The sequence below is a fragment of the Mustelus asterias genome, chromosome 2, assembly GCF_964213995.1.
Source record: "Mustelus asterias chromosome 2, sMusAst1.hap1.1, whole genome shotgun sequence".
Lineage (NCBI taxonomy): Eukaryota > Metazoa > Chordata > Chondrichthyes > Carcharhiniformes > Triakidae > Mustelus > Mustelus asterias.
The window spans coordinates 45,189,823-45,207,786 of record NC_135802.1 but is presented as its reverse complement, the minus strand read 5'-3'; the positions used below and the strand labels follow the sequence as shown (position 1 = coordinate 45,207,786).

Below are 17,964 nucleotides of genomic sequence, written 5' to 3'. Positions count from 1 at the left end.
ACGCAATCCTAGCTTTGGTTTCTGAGCACAAACCAGAAGTAGGTCCCTGCCACTTTTGCACCCCACCCTCTCCAAAGGGAACCTCACAGCAGAGAACCAGGTATGGTACCTTCTTGCCTGGATCAGTATACATTGGGCACAATCTTACCGCCCATTCATGCCACCCTTCCGCTGCAGCGAAGACAGAGAATTTGGCGACAAGCCAAATCTCCTTTCACTGCAGCGGGATGGGAAAATCCTGCTGCCATGAAGGATCAGAAAATTCCGGCCTTAGTGTTAAAATGTTAACCACTGAATAAGACCTTTCTGAAACCACGGCATTTTGTAATATTTTAGGTTAAGATGAATAGTTTTCATTCTCCATTTTACAAATAATTTTTCTCTACCTCCATCAGTTCAAAATAATGCAATTGATCAGTCCGTGACATATAAAAACAAACACAAATGCACACATATTCCTACTAAAAATCAAGGTCAACAAAATATGCAATACCAGAAAGAAGTTAGTAAATCTACAATATGCTACTATGTATATCAAAACAAACATATAAACTTGTATGAGTTTTTAAACAAAGGGACACGAATATGGAGGTTGTTAAGGTGATGGTTTACAAATGCAGGTTTATTATTTTTCAAATATTTTTATAAAAGACAAATAATATTTTTTCTCAAGACAGCATGCTCTATCCTGCATCCGCATAAACTTACCAGTTGTTTCTCAAAGTAAATTGACCAAACCACAGCATAATGTCCCACAGTCAGAATAATGAAAAGCAGCAGTGAAAGTTCCACATTACTCATCTTTCTCACTCTCCGGTAGTAGAAAACAGGCTGTCGCCAATCCGGCAGGCCATTTTCCAAAACTTCATTGTATCTGCAAACAAGGAAAAAATATACGATCTAAATACTTGAAAGGTTGTTGCAGAGAATCGTGGACTAAAAAATATTTGCTTGTCCAGAACGTTTCGTAATTTGTGACAATTGCTTAATGCTCAAGTTTTGAGAGTTACACTTTGTACACTATGCGAGTAGGGATTTTATCCAAGAATTTAAAAAAATTAAGAAACCTGCTCTGCATCCAACAAATAGTTGCCCTGTGGAAGCAATAATCTAGTTACGCCCATGTATTATTTCTGTGCACCCTTAATGGCTGCATCTAAAGCGAGTTTTACGAATCGCTAGTTATAAAAGAAAATCACGTCAATTTCATGCAAAATATACTCAACACATTTAATCCACAAGTGAAAGATGCCCCATAACTCAAGCATTACGTGCAAAAGAGAACCAAAACGGAGATGCCTCTGATTTCTGGATATACTGTTACATAAGCAAAAAACAGAAAGTTTTAACTTAAGCAGTAGCATGTGAATGTGCTGCTCCACAGTCAACGAGTACTTGCTCTTCTTGTTAAGTCCCAGATTCATGTGGATGACTATTGTTAAAATGAGTTTGCAACTCCTGATCATGCCCATGTACCTCCTAGTGGCTAGATGAAGAGCAACACTACCTAATATCTTGGAGAAAATCACCTTACTGCCTTTTAGTCCAGGATGATTGGGTACCCTAAAGTGCATTTTTTTTTAAAAAGAACTCTGATTCTGAATATTCAAGGTAGATATTATTACGGATAGATTTCCCATGACAATCATTCAAGGTGAGTCTTTGAGTATCTGCTATTTTATTACCAGCACAGATGCAACAATGCATTGCAATATAATTCATTACTCTTGTACATGGGCAAAATCGTTCTCCTGTTGGTCAAACCCAATTGCCTTTAACAAATCTACACTAGCTTTTATTTATTAACCTGCATTTTTCACCAAGCTTCAAGGATTTTAAACCAGATTAATGTCTCAAAGTTACTGAATCAACAGTGGGCTGATTGGTCTGTATTTGCCACGTGTATCCCTCTGTCTTTTCTTTTGAACGGGGTCATCTGCAATCCTCATTTCTTTTGGCACAATTCACAAACTCATGGAGGACTATAAAACTGTGATAGATACTTGGCAAATTTCACCTTCACTTCCCTCAGCAACGTAAGACGCATCCCGTTTGGGCTGGATGACTTTTAAACTATTAAGTGCTGCTCCTTTATTTATCATGTCCAATTTTAGGCTATTTCCTCCTATACTGTGACTTGGACAGGATCCTTGCTCTTTAATGAAGACAGAGTACTCCACTATAAAGGGGTACACAAAGAAAATTGGAAGAACAGTGATAGGAGATTTGATGAAACAAAAAAGATGCAATTACATTTCTCAGTGTAGTCTATAGCCCGCTAACTTAGTGAGAAAGATGTAGATGTACAACTAGGCAAGAAAATTATAGTGAGGTTCAAGAATTAGAGTAATTACAACAGGGGTTTTGACTATCCAAATATAGACTTTAGGAAAGATGTGATGGCATTAGAATGTAGAAAAGATTTACAAAAATGGTTCCAGGAATGAGGAACAAAAAAAAAGAAAGTGCTGGAAAATCTCAGCAGGTCTGATAGCATCTGTGATGAGAGAATAGAGCCAATTTGGAATGAAATATCAGCTCTATTCTCTCTCCACAGATGCTGTCACACTTGCTGAGATTTTCCAACATTTTCTGTTTTTGTTTCAGATTCCAGCATCTGCAGCCTTTACCCAGGATTGAGGAACTCAGTTACATGGATAGATTTAAGAGGATGGGGTTGTTTTCCTTGAAGAAGAGAAGGTTGAGAGGAGATTTGATAGAGGTATACAAAATCAGGAGCAGTCTGGGCAGAATAGATAGGGATGTTGGAGGGATCGAGAGCTGGAGGGCACAGATTTAAGGTAATTGTCAAAAGAAACAATGGCGACATAAAGAAAATCCTTTTCACACAGCAAGTGGGTGGGATTTGGAATGCACTGCCCGAGTGTTTGGTGGAAACATGTTCGATCAAGGTACTCAAGAGGGAATTGGATTCCTATCCGAGATGAAAGATGAAACGTGGGAAGGCTGGTGAGTGGCACGAGGTAAATTGCTCCTTCAGAGTACTATGGGATAGACTCAATGGGCCAAATGGCTTCCCTTCTGTACTGTAGCCATTCCACGATACTCTAGGTTGGGACAGTCGTAGTGCAAAGGGCAGAGAGGAGCAAGAATCCCTATAGTGTGTTCAGGAGAATTTTCTATAGCAGTATATTTCCAGTCCAGTGAGAAAGGAGGCTTTGCTGGACTTGTTTCTTGGGAATGAGATGAGCAAAGTGGGTTATATTGCAAGGAACAGTTGGAGAGGTTTGGTTTGTGTATCGAGTTTAGAGCAAGAGGCAACTTGATCGAAAATTTCCCGAGGGGTATTGGCAGGGTGGATGTGATGTTTCCTAGGAGTTAGGAGTCACTGTTTAAAAATAAGGGGGTCACTCATTTAAGATGGAGATGAGGAGAATTTTTTCTCTCAAAGCGTCACGAGTCTTTGGAGCTCACTTCCTCAAAAGGCAGTGGAAGAGCAGAATCTTTGAATATTAAGGCAGAGCTAAATAGATTTTTGATTAACAAAGGGGTGAAAGTTTAATCGGGGGGGGTGGGTGGAAAGAGAGGCAGGAAGATGGGGTTTAAGTCACAATCAGATCAGCCATGATCTTATTGAATGGTAGAGCAGGCTTGAGGGGTCAAGAGGCCTAAACCTGCTCCTAATTTGTAAGCATCTTCATATATTCTTAATTTAAATACCAAAAGTCTAGCAATTTATCTTTATATAGGTTGTGTTTCGTGCACTCAGTCTGCAAGCCTGACCCAAGCTTCAGGTTGTTTGCCATTTTAGTTCACCACCTTGCTCTCATGTTCACTGTTCTGTCCACGGCCTACTGCAGTGGTCTAGCAAAGCTCAGTGCAAGCTCTTGGATAGAACCTCGACCTCCAATTAGGTTTTAGATGCCTTCTGACATCGTTCAAGAATTTATGTCACTTTGCTTTTTTTTGTCATATGTTGATCAGAATTTTGTTTTTGCTTTAGACACAGCTGTTCATTATTCCAGCCATTCACGTTCTCTCTGGACAAATGCCTTAGTTTCTTTACTATAACCATTACCACTCCCTTTGCCTTTTGTTCCACAACATGGCTGTCATTTAACCTGCTCCAGCCTGCACCTTATCCCAGACCTTTCCTTTTGTACTTCCACTCCCCTCCCCCTTTCAGCATCATAAAACCCATCACATTTCTACTTTCAATTCTGAAGAGTGCTCTTCAATCCAATAAGTTCACTATGTTTCTCTCTCCACAGATGCTGCCAACACTATTTCCAGCACATGGTTTTTATTTCAAATTTCCTAAATCCACAGTATTTCAGAGGGTACAATTCTAAATGGGCTGCAGGGGAAAGTGACCTGGGTATAAATCATTAAAGGTGGCAGAACAGGTTAAAAGAGTGGTTAATAAATTATATGGCTTCCTGGGCTTTATCTATAGGACAGTAAGAAGTCTCACAACATCAGGTTAAAGTCCAACAGGTTTATTTGGTAGCACAAGCCACTAGCTTTCGGAGCACTGCTCCTTCATCAGGTGAGTGGGAGTTCTGTTCACAAACAGGGCATATAAAGACACAAACTCAATTTACAAAATAATGGTTGGAATGCGAGTCTTTACAGGTAATCAAGTCTTAAAGGTACAGACAATGTGAGTGGCGAGAGGGTTAAGCAAAGGTTAAAGAGATGTGTATTGTCTCCAGCCAGGACAGTTAGTGAGATTTTGCAAGCCCAGTCAAGTTGTGGGGGTTACAGATAGTGTGACATGAACCCAAGATCCCGGTTGAGGCCGTCCTCATGTGTGCGGAACTTGGGTATCAGTCTCTGTTCAGCGACTCTGCGTTGTGTGTCGTGAACAAGCTGGAAGGTAGAACGAGAGGGAGAAATTAACTTGGCACCCAGTAGAAGTAGAGATAAAAGAGGGAATTTGGAAGGGGGTCGGTACAGAAACGGAGGAATAGGATTCGATACCTTGGTGGCACAGTGGTTAGCACTGCTGCTTCACAGCAAACTACCCAGCCTTGAGGAGAACAGTGACCACGACACCACACAACCCTGCCACAGCAACCTCTGCAAGACGTGCCGGATCATCGACATGGATGCCATCATCTCACGTGCGAACACCATCCACCAGGTACACGGTACATACACTTGCAACTCGGCCAATGTTGTCTACCTGGTACGCTGCAGGAAAGGATGTCCCGAGGCATGGTACATTGGAGAGACCATGCAGACGCTACGACAACGGATGAATGAACACCGCTCGACAATCACCAGGCAAGAGTGTTCTCTTCCTGTTGGGGAACACTTCAGCGGTCACGGGCATTCGGCCTCTGATCTTTGGGTAAGCGTTCTCCAAGGCAGCCTTCACGACATACGACAACGCAGAGTCGCTGAGCAGAGACTGATAGCCAAGTTCCGCACACGAGGATGGCCTCAACCAGGATCTTGGGTTCATGTCACACTATCTGTAACCCCCACAACTTGACCGGGCTTGCAAAATTTCACTAATTGTCCTGGCTGGAGACAATACACATCTCTTTAACCTGTGCTTTACCCTCTCTCCACTCACATTGTCTGTACCTTTAAGACTTGATTACTTGTAAAGACTCGCATTCAAACTATTATTTTGTAAATTGAGTTTGTGTTTTTATATGCCCTTTATATGTTCTGTTTGTGAACAGAACTCCCACTCACCTGATGAAGGGACAGCGCTCCGAAAGCTTGTGCCACCAAATAAACCTGTTGGTCTTTAACCTTGTGTTGAGACTTCTTACTGTGTTTACCCCAGTCCAACGCCGGCATCGCCACATCATTTTATCTATAGGGACATGAGCGTACAACAGAAAGGATGTTATGTTAAACCTGTATAGAACATTGGTTTAGCCTTAACTGAGTATAGCGTCCAGTTCTGGACACCACACTGTGAGAAAGATGTGAAGATATTAGAGAGGGTGCAAAAGGATTACTGGGAATATTTCCAGCGGTGAGGAACTTCAGTTTTGTAGACAGATTGGAAAAGTTGGGACTAATTTTCTTAGATAAAAAGGTGAGGAGATTTGATAGAAGCATTCAAAATCATGAGGGTTTCTCATCAGGGAGAAATCTCCTACTAGTGGAAGGATTGAGAACCAGAGGACACAGATTTAAAGTAATTGGTAAATGAAGTAGTGGTAACAGGATGAAAAGCTTTCATGCTGCTGGAATTTGGAAGGCACTGCCCGAGTGTGTGGTGGAGGCAGGTTCAATAAAAGCTTTCAAAGGGGATTGGATCATTATCTGAAAAGGAAAAATTTGCATGACTAAAAGACAAGGGAGATGCACTAAGTGAATTGCCCCTTCAAAGGGCCAGCACAGATATGACAAGCCAAATGTTTAATTTCTTTTTATTTATTAGTGTCACAAGTAGGCTTACATTAACACTGCAATGAAGTTACTGTAAAAATCCCCTACTTTCTATGCTATAACCCATTCTATGATTTCATTAGTACCTCAACAGTGTACTATTACTTTCCTAAAAGGGGTGGAGGAAATATAATACCATGAGTTCTGAATTTCTAATCACTATGGTAGAAATGTAACTTCACAACCTTCCAAACAGTCAACTTTACCTACTTGTAGTCAGTAATAGTGCATAAACTGTTGGCATGGTTAACTAAAAATTGGTAGTGTCACATTGCAAAGACACAGTAAAACAATTCGTGTTATTTTTTCCAGATTTGAAATTCACAACATTATATCACATTTTAAAAAGTGCACGAGTAAAAGGTAAGTAGCAAATAATTTACCTACTTTTTCAGTTACAAAACCCAGACATCTCTGATGGGTTTTACAGAATGGAATTTCAGAATATGGAGATAATTAAAAGATGGGATGAGATTATGTTGCAAAACTACATTTGCACTCAAAATATTTGTGTACGGATTTTTCAAATTAACATTTCATCTGGTGGACATGAAAGCAAAATTCCAAAACTATCAGGTATATTTAATGTAGCTTTTAAAACTTCATTTTGTTTATAAAACTTTCCATTTTCTGTTAACACCACACTTAACATTTACTGCCATTTTATTTACAGATTTTCCACTTATAAACCTGAAATTTGACACTGAATAATTATGGCGTCAAAAGTTCAAGCACAGGTGAGAAATTTAACAGTAGTTTTCAAGGACTGGCCAAACTAGATGGACACACAACCTCAATCTGTATGTAGCAGCACTTAACTTCTGATAAACCACTGCTATGGTAAAAGTTTAGATTTGATTTACGTACTCAGTTCATAACGTTAACATAATAATACATTCCAGGAAGTTAATTTGAATTGTGGCTTGTATCAAGGCCTGCAAATATAATGCAAATTGTGTCCTCAAATAGATGATTCATATGTTCATAACACTACGTTTTTTAAAAATCAAAAACATTGAAATAATGTTTGCAAATATGCCAACAGAAAACCTGATGAACTGTCTTGTCCACTGTCTGAGCTTTTACAAGCACCATATAAATTATTTTCTGTTTGTCATATATGGACCAGTTTGGGTAAATAATCTCTCACTGTCCAGGAGAATTAGCAAATTCAAAGACGTACAGTACAGATAAGCATGTACAAAGAGCTTGACTGTGGATTACACAATATACGAGGGCTCAGTTTCTCAGAATGAATTGCTTGCACTTGTCTACTTACGTGCAAGAGAAAATGGAATGTCACATTATATCCACTATCTGGGGATTCTGCAAGTGTTTTACAACACCACCCAGGTAGAAAAATGTCCTGAGTGTTTTCCAAGAGGGATTGGAAATTGTGCAGTAGAAAACAGGAAACATTATGCAGGGGTAGAAAAGCATAATCAAAGACTTTAAGAAGTTTCTGAAAAAGGAATAAAAAGATAGCAAGGCAAAGTGGCTCCAAAGATGAAGATGCTGAATAAATGACCAACAGTAGTAGAATCACAGAATAGAGAGAGGCCATTCGGCCCATAATGTTTGTGCTGACTTCTGTCCTTTCCCTGCAAGTCTGCACATTTTTCATTTTCACATAATAACCCAATTCCCTCTCGAATGCCTGGATTGACCCCATCTTCACCACACTCTCGAACAGTTCACTCCAGAGCCTAACTACTTGCTGCATGAAAAAGTTTTTCTTCACAGCCTGCCTCACAGTACCATGGACCCGGGTTCAAATCCATTCTTGGGTGCCTGTCCTGTGTGGAGTTTGAATGTTCTCCCCGTGTCTGCATGGGTTTCCTCCAGGTGCTCTGGTTTTCTCCAGTCTAAAGATGTGCTGGTTAGGTGGATTGGCCGTGCTAAATTGCTCCTTAGTTCCCGAGATGTGTATGTTAGGGGGATTTGTGAGGTAAATGCATGGGGTAACAGGGATAGGGTGGGGGATGGGCTTGCTCCATCAGAGAATCAGTGCAGAACCGATGGGCCGAATGGCCTCGTTCTGCAGTGTAGGGATTCTATGATTGGTTGTAATGTATTTTGGGATGTTTAGAGGCTGTGAATGGCGCTATACAAATTCAAGTCTTTTTTCCAACTTTACTGGCTGAAAATTCCAGCTTTTGAAAACAACATTTCAGCAAGTACCTAAAGTCCCAATCACAGAGCGTGTGTTTTGAAAGCCTTCTCTTACTCATGAGCAAAAATGGCACCTTGAGTTGCTGAGCTTTTGGCAGAACTTTAGATTCAGAGTTATACAGTTTAAAATGAGACCCTTCGGCCCATCGTGTCTGTGCCGGCCATCAAGCATCTATCTATTCTAATCATTTTTCTAGTATTTGATCTGCAGCCTTCTCTACTATGGCATTTTTAGTGTTCAACTAAATGCTTCTTAAATGTTGAGATCAGATTTCACTTTCTGCCATCACCAGAGCATTATCCTGGGTCGCTGGATTGCTGGCCCCTTGAAAATACCATTATGGTTTTGGGCAGAAGCATGGTTTTGTATGAGGGAGGTCATGTCTCACTAATTCAATTCAGTTTTTTGAGGTGACAAAAATGATTGACGAGGGAAGTGCTGTGAATGTTATCTACATAAACTTTAGTAAAGCATTTGACAAGGTCCCTCATCGCAGGCTGGTGCAAAAGATTAAATCTCACGGGATCAGGGGGTAAACTAGCTAGATGGATTCAGAACTGGCTTGACCATAGACGACAGAGGGTAGCAGTGGGAGGGTGTTTTTCTGAATGGAGGTCTGTAACTAGTGGGGTTCCGCAGGAATCGGTGCTGGGACTTCTGCTGTTTGTAATATATAATTAGCAAGTTTGCGGATGATACTAAGATTGGCAGAGTTGCGGATAGGGATGAAGATTGTCAGAGAATACAGCAGGATATAGATAGACTGGAAAATTGGGCGGAGATATGGCAGATGGAATTTAATCCGGACAAATGCGAGGTGATGCATTTTGGTGGGAGCTATAAAATAAATGGCAGAACCAGCAGGAGCATAGACAGAGATCTGGGTTTTCAGATTCACAGATTCTTAAAAGTGGCAGCACAGGTGGAAAAGGTGATTGCCTTCATCGCATAGGGCATCGAATATAAAAGTTGGTAAATTATGTTACAGCTGTATAAAATATTGGTTCGACCACATTTGGAATACTGTGTCCAATTCTGGTCACCACACCACCAGAAGGACATGGAGGCTTTAGAGAGAGTGCAGAATAGGTTTACCAGGATGTTGCCTGGTGTGGAGGGTATTAGTTATGAGGAGAGATTGAATAAACTGGGATTGTTCTCCCTGGAAAGACAGAGGCTGAGGGGCAACCTGATAGAAGTTTATAAAATTATGAGGGGTAGAGATAGGGTGAACAGTTGGAAGCTTTTTCCCAAAGCAGAAATGACATTTAAAAAAGGACACAAGTTCAAGATAAGGGGAGAAAGATTCAGTGGAGATGTGCAGGGGAAGTTTTTTTTTAAAACAGAGGGTGGTGGGGGCCTGGAATGCACTGCCAAGTGAGGCGGTTGAGGCAGTTACGTTAGCCACATGTAAGGCTTATCTTGATAGACATATGAACAAACAGAGAACAGAGGGATATAAGCGATTGGTCTAGACTGGTAAATGTGATCGGTGCAGGCTTGGAGGACCAAAGGGCCTGTTCCTGTGCTTTACTGTTCTTCGTTCTTTATCAGTGGGCAAAGCCAGCATTTATTTGCCTACTCCTAATTATCCTCAAGTAGATGGTGGTGAACCACCTTCTTCAACCCTGCAATACAGGTAGTATCAGTATTCCTCCAGTGATATTAGATAGGACAGTTCCAAGATTTTGACCCAGCAGAGATAAAAGAACATTGATATATTTCCAAGTCAGGATGGTACATGACTTGGAGACAGTCATGTTCTCACGTGCCTCCTGCCTTGGTTATTTTAAGTCATACAGGTTGTAGATTTGGGAAGTACTGTTGAAGAAACTTTGGCAAGTTACAGCTGTGCATCTTGTAGATAGCACACGCTGTAGCTACACGGCATTAGCATTGAACATTTTGATGGTGGACAGGTGTGAACAGACTGCTTTGTCCTGGACAATATTGAACTTCAACTTTTGTCAGAGCTGAATTCCTCCAGGCAAGTGAAGACTATCCTATTACACATCTGACCTGTGCCTTGTACATTCAGTGAGTCAGGAGAAGAGTCTCTTGCCACAGAAAACTAATCCTCTTTCTTGTAGCAACAGCTAATTTGGTTAATTTTCTGAACAATGATTATTTCCTGCCATTGAAACACCAAAACTTCGAGAGGGTCACAATGTCACATCAGCAGGGAGCAAAGTCAAAACTTGGGACTTCTTACATTCTGTCAAGTCAGTCCACGGCCTCAGTATTTGGTCTCCTTACTCGAGGAAAGATATTTGGAAGTTGAAAGCAAAGAATGTTCACTGGACTGATTACTGTGATGAGGGGATAATTATGAGGAAGAAAAATTGAGCAGAATAGGCCAAATTTCATAGAATTTATAATGACCTCAGTGAAACACATAAAATACTTAAAGGGCTCGTCATGGTTAATGCTTAAGGGACTGCTGCCCCAGTTTTGGAAATCTAGAACTCGGAATCACAGTCTCATTAAAGGATCAGACGCTTAGGATCAAGATGAGGAATCAATTCTTCACTCAAAAGGTTGCAGATAGAATTATCTAACCCAGAGAATTGTGAATGTTCGGTTGCATTGATCAATAGATTTTTGGATACCAAGGGCATTAAGGGATATGGGGATAGGTTGGAAAGGTGGAGCTGAGGCAGAAAATCTGCCTATTCCCGTTCCTATTTCTTATACACGTCGAGGAAAGGTATAGACTCTCTTTTGTTGGAGATGTCATTACCAATCATGTGTGGAAATGGTCATTACTAAGCATGTGTGGCGTAAGTGGTACTTACAACTCATCAAAGCAAGTCTGGATGTTGTCCAGGTTTTGCGATCATCCCCACTTGTGATATTTTCTTATAGGGAGAGCTACTGATTTGTGCGGTTTATGACTACAGCCAATGGAAATTTTCTCTCCCAATTTCCACCAACTTCAATTTTACTAGGACTCCTGTTGCCACACTTGGTCCAATGTTGCCTTGATGGTAAAGGCAGTCATTCTCATCTCACCTCTGAAATTCAACTTTCTTGACCATGTTGAACTTAAGCTATAATGAAATCGGGCAGAATCCAAATAGAGCACTGGTAAGCAGATGGATGGTGAGTGACACTTGGTAACACTATGACACTTTCTACCACTTTGCTGATGATTGAGAGTAGGCTGATAAAGGGGAACATAATTGTCTGGATTGGATTTGGTGGGCAATTGGGCAAAATTCCATATTGTCCAGTAAATGTAAATGTTGCAACTTCATTGGTACAATCTTGGCTCTATAGCCAACATTTTGTCGGATCTCAACCATTGCTACATTCAATTAGCTCATCATGTTAGGTGAATTACCGACATATGTAATGATGGGGTCTTAGAAAAAGGCAGATATTAATCACTTAACATTTCTGGTTGGCAATGGCTGCAAACTCATTACCCTTATCTTTTGCACTTGCGTGCTGTGCTCTGTCATCAGAGGATGGGGCGATCATGGAGCCACCTCCTCCCATTAGTTGCTTAATTATCTAATACCATTCACGACTGGACATGGCAGAACTGCCAAGCTCTAATCAGATCTGTTGGCTTTGGGAATTGCCATGCTCTGTCTATGGCATCCTGCTTCCACTGTTTAGTGTGCATATTCTATGTTGTAACTTCACCAAGTTGGACATCTCATTTTCAGGTACACTTAGTGCTTCCTCCTCGCATGCTTTCCTATATTCTTTATTGAAACCAGGATTGGTCCTTTGGCTTGGCAATAAATGTAGAGTACGGAACATGCCAGGCATGAAGTTATAGGTTGCACTGGAATACAATTCTGATGTTGCTGATAACCCATTGAGCCTCAAAAATAGCCAGTTTCAAGCTGCTATATCTCTTCTGAATCGATTCCATTTAGAACAGGGCTAATTATGAATGATGCAATGTTAGTGTTGGAAATTCTGAAGGGATGGAACAAAGTAGTTGTGTCTTAAATAGTTGAGACACCCAAATAAAGGGCCAGAGATACAAGATTAAATTGGAAAAGTTTCAGAATAGGAAGAAATAAACTTATTCGCAGAGAATTACGCAGCTACGGAATACACTTCAAGGGCAGTAGCTTAGATAGAAATTATGTTAACATTAAATCTGGCAGGTAGATGAAAGAAAAAGGAATAATGGATGATTAGAGTAGGGTATTCTTAAGTGACTATTTGCACAATTGGAGAGCTAATGGATTAATTATGCCAAATAACCTTATTTTCAAGTTGTAACTTTCATGTACGTCATTAAAGCTTTCACTAAAACTGGCCCAGCTTTAGAGTCAGCACTCAGCCTTTTTGAGCCAAAGTATCTTTCTTACAGTCTTAAGCTGCATTCTCAATGTGATCAAAACATTGTTTTCTTTGTTTTTTTTGAGGGTGTGGGGGAAGAGGGGGAAGACGAAGCCTTGAATGGGAAGAGGGAATGAAATAAAAATGGTAGCTAAACAAAAGATCCAGGTATCATTGTACTTCATGACTTTTTTAATACTGTGAAATTGAAATGTTACAGACAGTGTGAGCAACTTTATCAAGTAACACTCGTAAAACTAAATGGGCAGTTTAAACAATAAAGGGAGCAAACAATATTTAAAACAGAAGTGGATTCACGTAGCCTTTCAGCATAGCAGCGCATCTACTAAGTAGTGAAAGCAACAACCCAAAAATATGTCCTATTCAAAACAATTTGACAGAAAACCTGTACATGTAATGAAATACAAGTATATAGAATCACACAATATAGGAAATTTCCTAGGCTCTTCACTGAGGCTTCTGCAAAAAAATGGGAAAATAATATAAGCATGCCAACAAAAGCAGTTTACATGCCAATGTTTAACTCTAACTCTCCACCACCACCCAACCCAAGCAAACAACTGCAGCAGTTTTGCTCCTTTTAACATATTAGAAGACTGCCCACTCCCAAGAAAAATTGCAAGCAACGTACCAAGGTTCAACATATATGCCAAAACCATCTTTTCACTTACTGCATTTCCAGCAGTTTCTGATTATCCTTGGGTATTTTGTAGGATGTGTAGAATTAGTATTAAATTAGCTATGCTGTGCACCACTACAAAATGCCCAAGTATAATTACTGTAAAATTAGCTGTTCAAGTAGAATCTGGGAGGCGATTCCAGCCAGGCACACAGTCAAGAAATAATTGACAGCAATCAATGTTGTCACCAGTGGTAAGCAGAACAAGCTGCATCAGAAATCAATTATATAATCCAAAAGCAGTTCTAAAGGTGTTGATAACATTTTGAAAATGAAATCACAAAATAAGGTTTTACCTACGCTGGCTGGAGTGTGCCCAAAATGCTGTCGATTGATAGATTTGCAGTCTGTATTTGAAATGCATTTTTGGCTCCACATCATTAAGTAATCTAAAGGTTTCCCAGAATATTTTTTATAAGCATTGCCAGCTGTATTCAGTTAACACATTCATTTTTAATAGAGCTTTTACTACTACTTTACAATAATAAAAACAAGCCTCCCCAGTGGCTCAGCATTATTATTCAGGAAGTATCTGAGCCATTGTGACTAAAAAGATATTTGGAATGAGAAGTTTAAAAATGAGGCCTAGTCTGTCCTCTCAGCATACTGACATTGACCATGACATTGTTAAAAAACAGAGCAGGCAATGTACAGGCCAATATTTATCCCTTAACCAAAATCAATTTTTAAAATCTAATTATTGTCTCATTGCCATTTTTGGACCCTTGCTGTGTATAAATTAACTATTAGTTTCTCGTGCAACTTCAATGATGCCGCTTCAAAAAGCAATTCTTTGCTGTGAAATACTTCCGGACATTCTCAGGTTGTGTAAAAGAAAATGTTATTCCTTCCTTTGCCTGCTCAATCACGGTCTATATTTAGTCAACTAATCTTGCCAATGGCAGATGTGTTAAAGTTGTCTGCAGTACCGCTGTGTTAGGGGTGGAAAGTTAGTCAGGGCTCCCAGTGCTGTTCATTATCTAATGTGCATTTTCAACAGGGATTGCATGTGCACATCAAATTAAGTAGGAGCAGGCTCGACCTTATGCCTGCCAACACCAGCTGACAAGACTCAACTGGAATAGGATCAAAGAATAAAACTGAGAATAGTGCAGCACATGAGGAAGAGGACATTAGCCCATTCAGCCTGTTCCAGCTCTTTCAAGAACAATCCCAGTTAGTCCCATTTCCCTGCACTTTTCCCCATATCCCTGCACCTCAACACTGACTAAGTGGACTGGTTATCAAGAGGGCAATTGTTGGTTGTGCAGTTGTAACCAACAAAGAGTCAACTCCTCTCGGCGGAGGAAAGATTTGACTAAGCATTGAACAGTTTCTAACAGTTAAATACATACTTTCACTACAAAACAATACATTAAAAAAATCTAACTTTTAATTTGAAAAATAAACTTTTAAAAATGGGTTCATGCACTAAAAGAAAAAACTTTGCAGTATCTCAATATTTTCTGCAACACAAAATAAAGTGAATGTGGGTACTCCAGACTCTGGAGTCTAAAGAGTGAGTCTGGGGAATCAATAATGGGAAATAAAGACATGGATGAAGCGTTGATTAGATATTTTGTGCCAGTCTTCACTGTAAAAGACACAAATAACAGCCCAGAAATACCTGTAAATGAAGAGATGAAAGGTGGAGGGTCAGGGTGATGGAGAAGAGAGAGTGGTGAGAAATTTAAAGCCATTCACAGAATCAGAATGGTTACCGTGCAGAGGAGGCCATTTGGCCCATTGTGTCTGCACCAGCTCTCCAAATGAGCATTTTGAAAATACAATTCTCCTTTCTTTTCCCAGTAGCCCTGCACATTCAAATAATCATTGTTTCTAATAAGATCATCTAATGCTCCCTTGAATGCCTCAATAGAACATGCCTCCACCACACTTTCAAGCAGTGCTTTCCAGACCCAAACCACACTATGAATATATCAATTTTCATTATATTTTTTGCAAATCACTTTAAATTAAGTTTATTTGTTAGAGTCACAAGTAGGCTTAAATTAACACTGCAATTAAGTTTTTGTGGAAATCCCCTAGTCGCCACACTCCAGCGCCTGTTTGATAGCAGAGGGAGAATTTAGCATGGCCAATGCATCTAACCAGCATATCTCTTGGACTATGGGAGGAAACTGGAGCACCTGGAGGAAACCCACGCAGACATGGGGAGAATGTGCAGACTCAGCACACACAGTGACCCAAGCTGGGAATTGAACCAGGGTCCCTGGTACTGTGAGGCAGGGGTGCTAACCACTGTGCCACCTTGCCAATCCTTGTCTGAGCAGGAACAGTTTCTGCTCAAATATGTCCAGCCCCCTCATTGTTTTGAACACTTCTCCTCCACTCCAATGAGAACAGTCCTAATTTCTCCAACCTATCTCCATAACTGATGTTCCTCATCCCTGGAACTATTTTTGTAAAGCTATTCTGCATTCTCTCCAATGCATCCTCATCCTACCCAAGTGTGGCACCCAGAACTGTAGAATAGTCCAGCTGAAGTCCAACTCTCAACACATCGTCCTTGTTCTTGAACTCTATACCCCAATTAATAAAGCCAAGGATACTGTATGCTTTAATAACTGCTCATTCTACCTATCCTGACACGTTCAATGACTTTTGCACTTATACACCCAGGTCCCTCTGCTCCAGATGCACCCTTTAGAGTTGTACACTTTATTTTATATCGTCTCTCTATGTTCTTCCTACTTATATGAATCACCTCACACTTCTCTGCATTGAACTTCATCTGCTACCCATCTGCCCACTCCACCAACTTATCTATGCCCCTTTCATGTTCTTACAATCATCAGAACTAGGGTACTGAGAAAATTATTGGAACCAAAGGCTGACAAGTCATCAGGACCTGACTGACTTCAAGAGGTGGTTGCAGACAAAGGTTTTTAAAATTGCTTTTCAATTTTCAAAATTCCCTTGATTCTGGAAAGATCCCATCAGATTGGAAAATAGCAAATGTTACTCTATTCAAGAGAGGAAGGAGGCAGAAAACAGCTGACAACAGGCCAGTTAACCTATTATCTGTCATGGGAGGAAGAAGAGGAGAGCAGTAGTGATAGGGGACTCAATGGTCAGAGGTACGGACAGGAGGTTCTGTGGTCAGGACAGAGACTCCCGCATGGTTTGTTGCCTCCCGGGTGCCAAGGTCAGTGATGTCTCTGATCGCGTGCACAGCGTTCTAAGGTGGGAAGGTGATCAGCCAGATGTCATGGTACACATCTGTACAAATGACGTAGGTAGGAAGAGTGAGGAGGTCCTAAAGAGTGAGTACAAAGAGCTTGGAAGGAAGTTAAAAAGCAGGACCCCGAGAGTAGTAATCTCAGGATTGCTACCTGTACCACGTGCCAGTGAGGGTAGGAGTAGGATGCTTGGGCGGATGAACACGTGGCTGAGGAACTGGTGTAGGGTACAGGGTTTCTGATTCTTGGATCATTGGGACCTCTTCTGGGGTAGGTGGGACCTGTACAAGAGAGATGGATTACACCTAAACTACAAGGGGACCAATATACTTGCAGGGAGGTTTGCTAGTGTTATTGGGGAGCGTTTAAACTAGATTTGCAGAGGGATGGGAACCAGAGTGCCAGAGCAGATAGTGGAGCTGGGGTAAAAAGACAGGTTAGTTCAAGCAAAATCACAAATGGAAGGGTTGAGTGTGGTGGAAATAACCTTTTGAGGTGTGTCTATTTCAATGCCAGGAGTATTGTGGGGAAGGCAGATGAGCTGAAGGCGTGGATAGACACATGGAAATATGACATTATAGCCATTAGTGAAACTTGGCTACAGGAGGGGCAGGACTGGCAGCTCAATGTTCCAGGGTTCCAATGTTTCAGGCGGGATAGAGGCAGAGGGATAAATGGTGGGGGGGTGGCCTTGTTGGTCAGGGAAAATATTACAGCGGTACTCAGGCAGGATAGATTAGGGAGCTTGTCTACACAGGCCCTATGGGTGGAGCTGAGATTCAGGAAAGGTATGACCACATTAATGGGGTTGTATTATAGACCACCCAATAGTCAGCGAGAATTGGAGGAGCAAATCAGCAGAGAGATAGCTGACAACTGCAAGAAACACAAAGTTGTGATAGTAGGGGATTTTAATTTTCCACATGTAGATTGGGACTCACATACTGTTAAAGGTTTAGACGGGGTAGAGTTTGTAAAATGTGTTCAGGAGAATTTTCTACATCAGTATATAGAGGTGCCAACTAGAGGGGATGCGATATTGGATCTCCTATTGGGAAATGAGTTAGGGCAGGTGATGGATGCGAGTGTGAGGGAACACTTTGGATCCAGTGATCATAATGCCATTAGTTTCAACCTGATCATGGATAAGGATAGATCTGGTCCTCGGGTTGAAGTTCTGAACTGGAAAAAGGCCAAATTTGATG

The 17,964-nt window shown here is 40.8% G+C and overlaps 1 protein-coding gene across 1 annotated transcript in view; it reads right to left on the bottom strand.

The window, feature by feature from the left end:
* The window catches only part of dnajc1 (DnaJ (Hsp40) homolog, subfamily C, member 1), a 221,331-nt gene that overhangs the window by 122,620 nt on the left and 80,747 nt on the right, over window positions 1–17,964 (bottom strand). Inside the window, exon 4 of the mRNA XM_078234513.1 lies at window positions 709–874. Within this exon, the coding sequence (XP_078090639.1) occupies window positions 709–874 (166 nt within the window). The remainder of the gene's footprint in view (window positions 1–708; window positions 875–17,964) is intronic.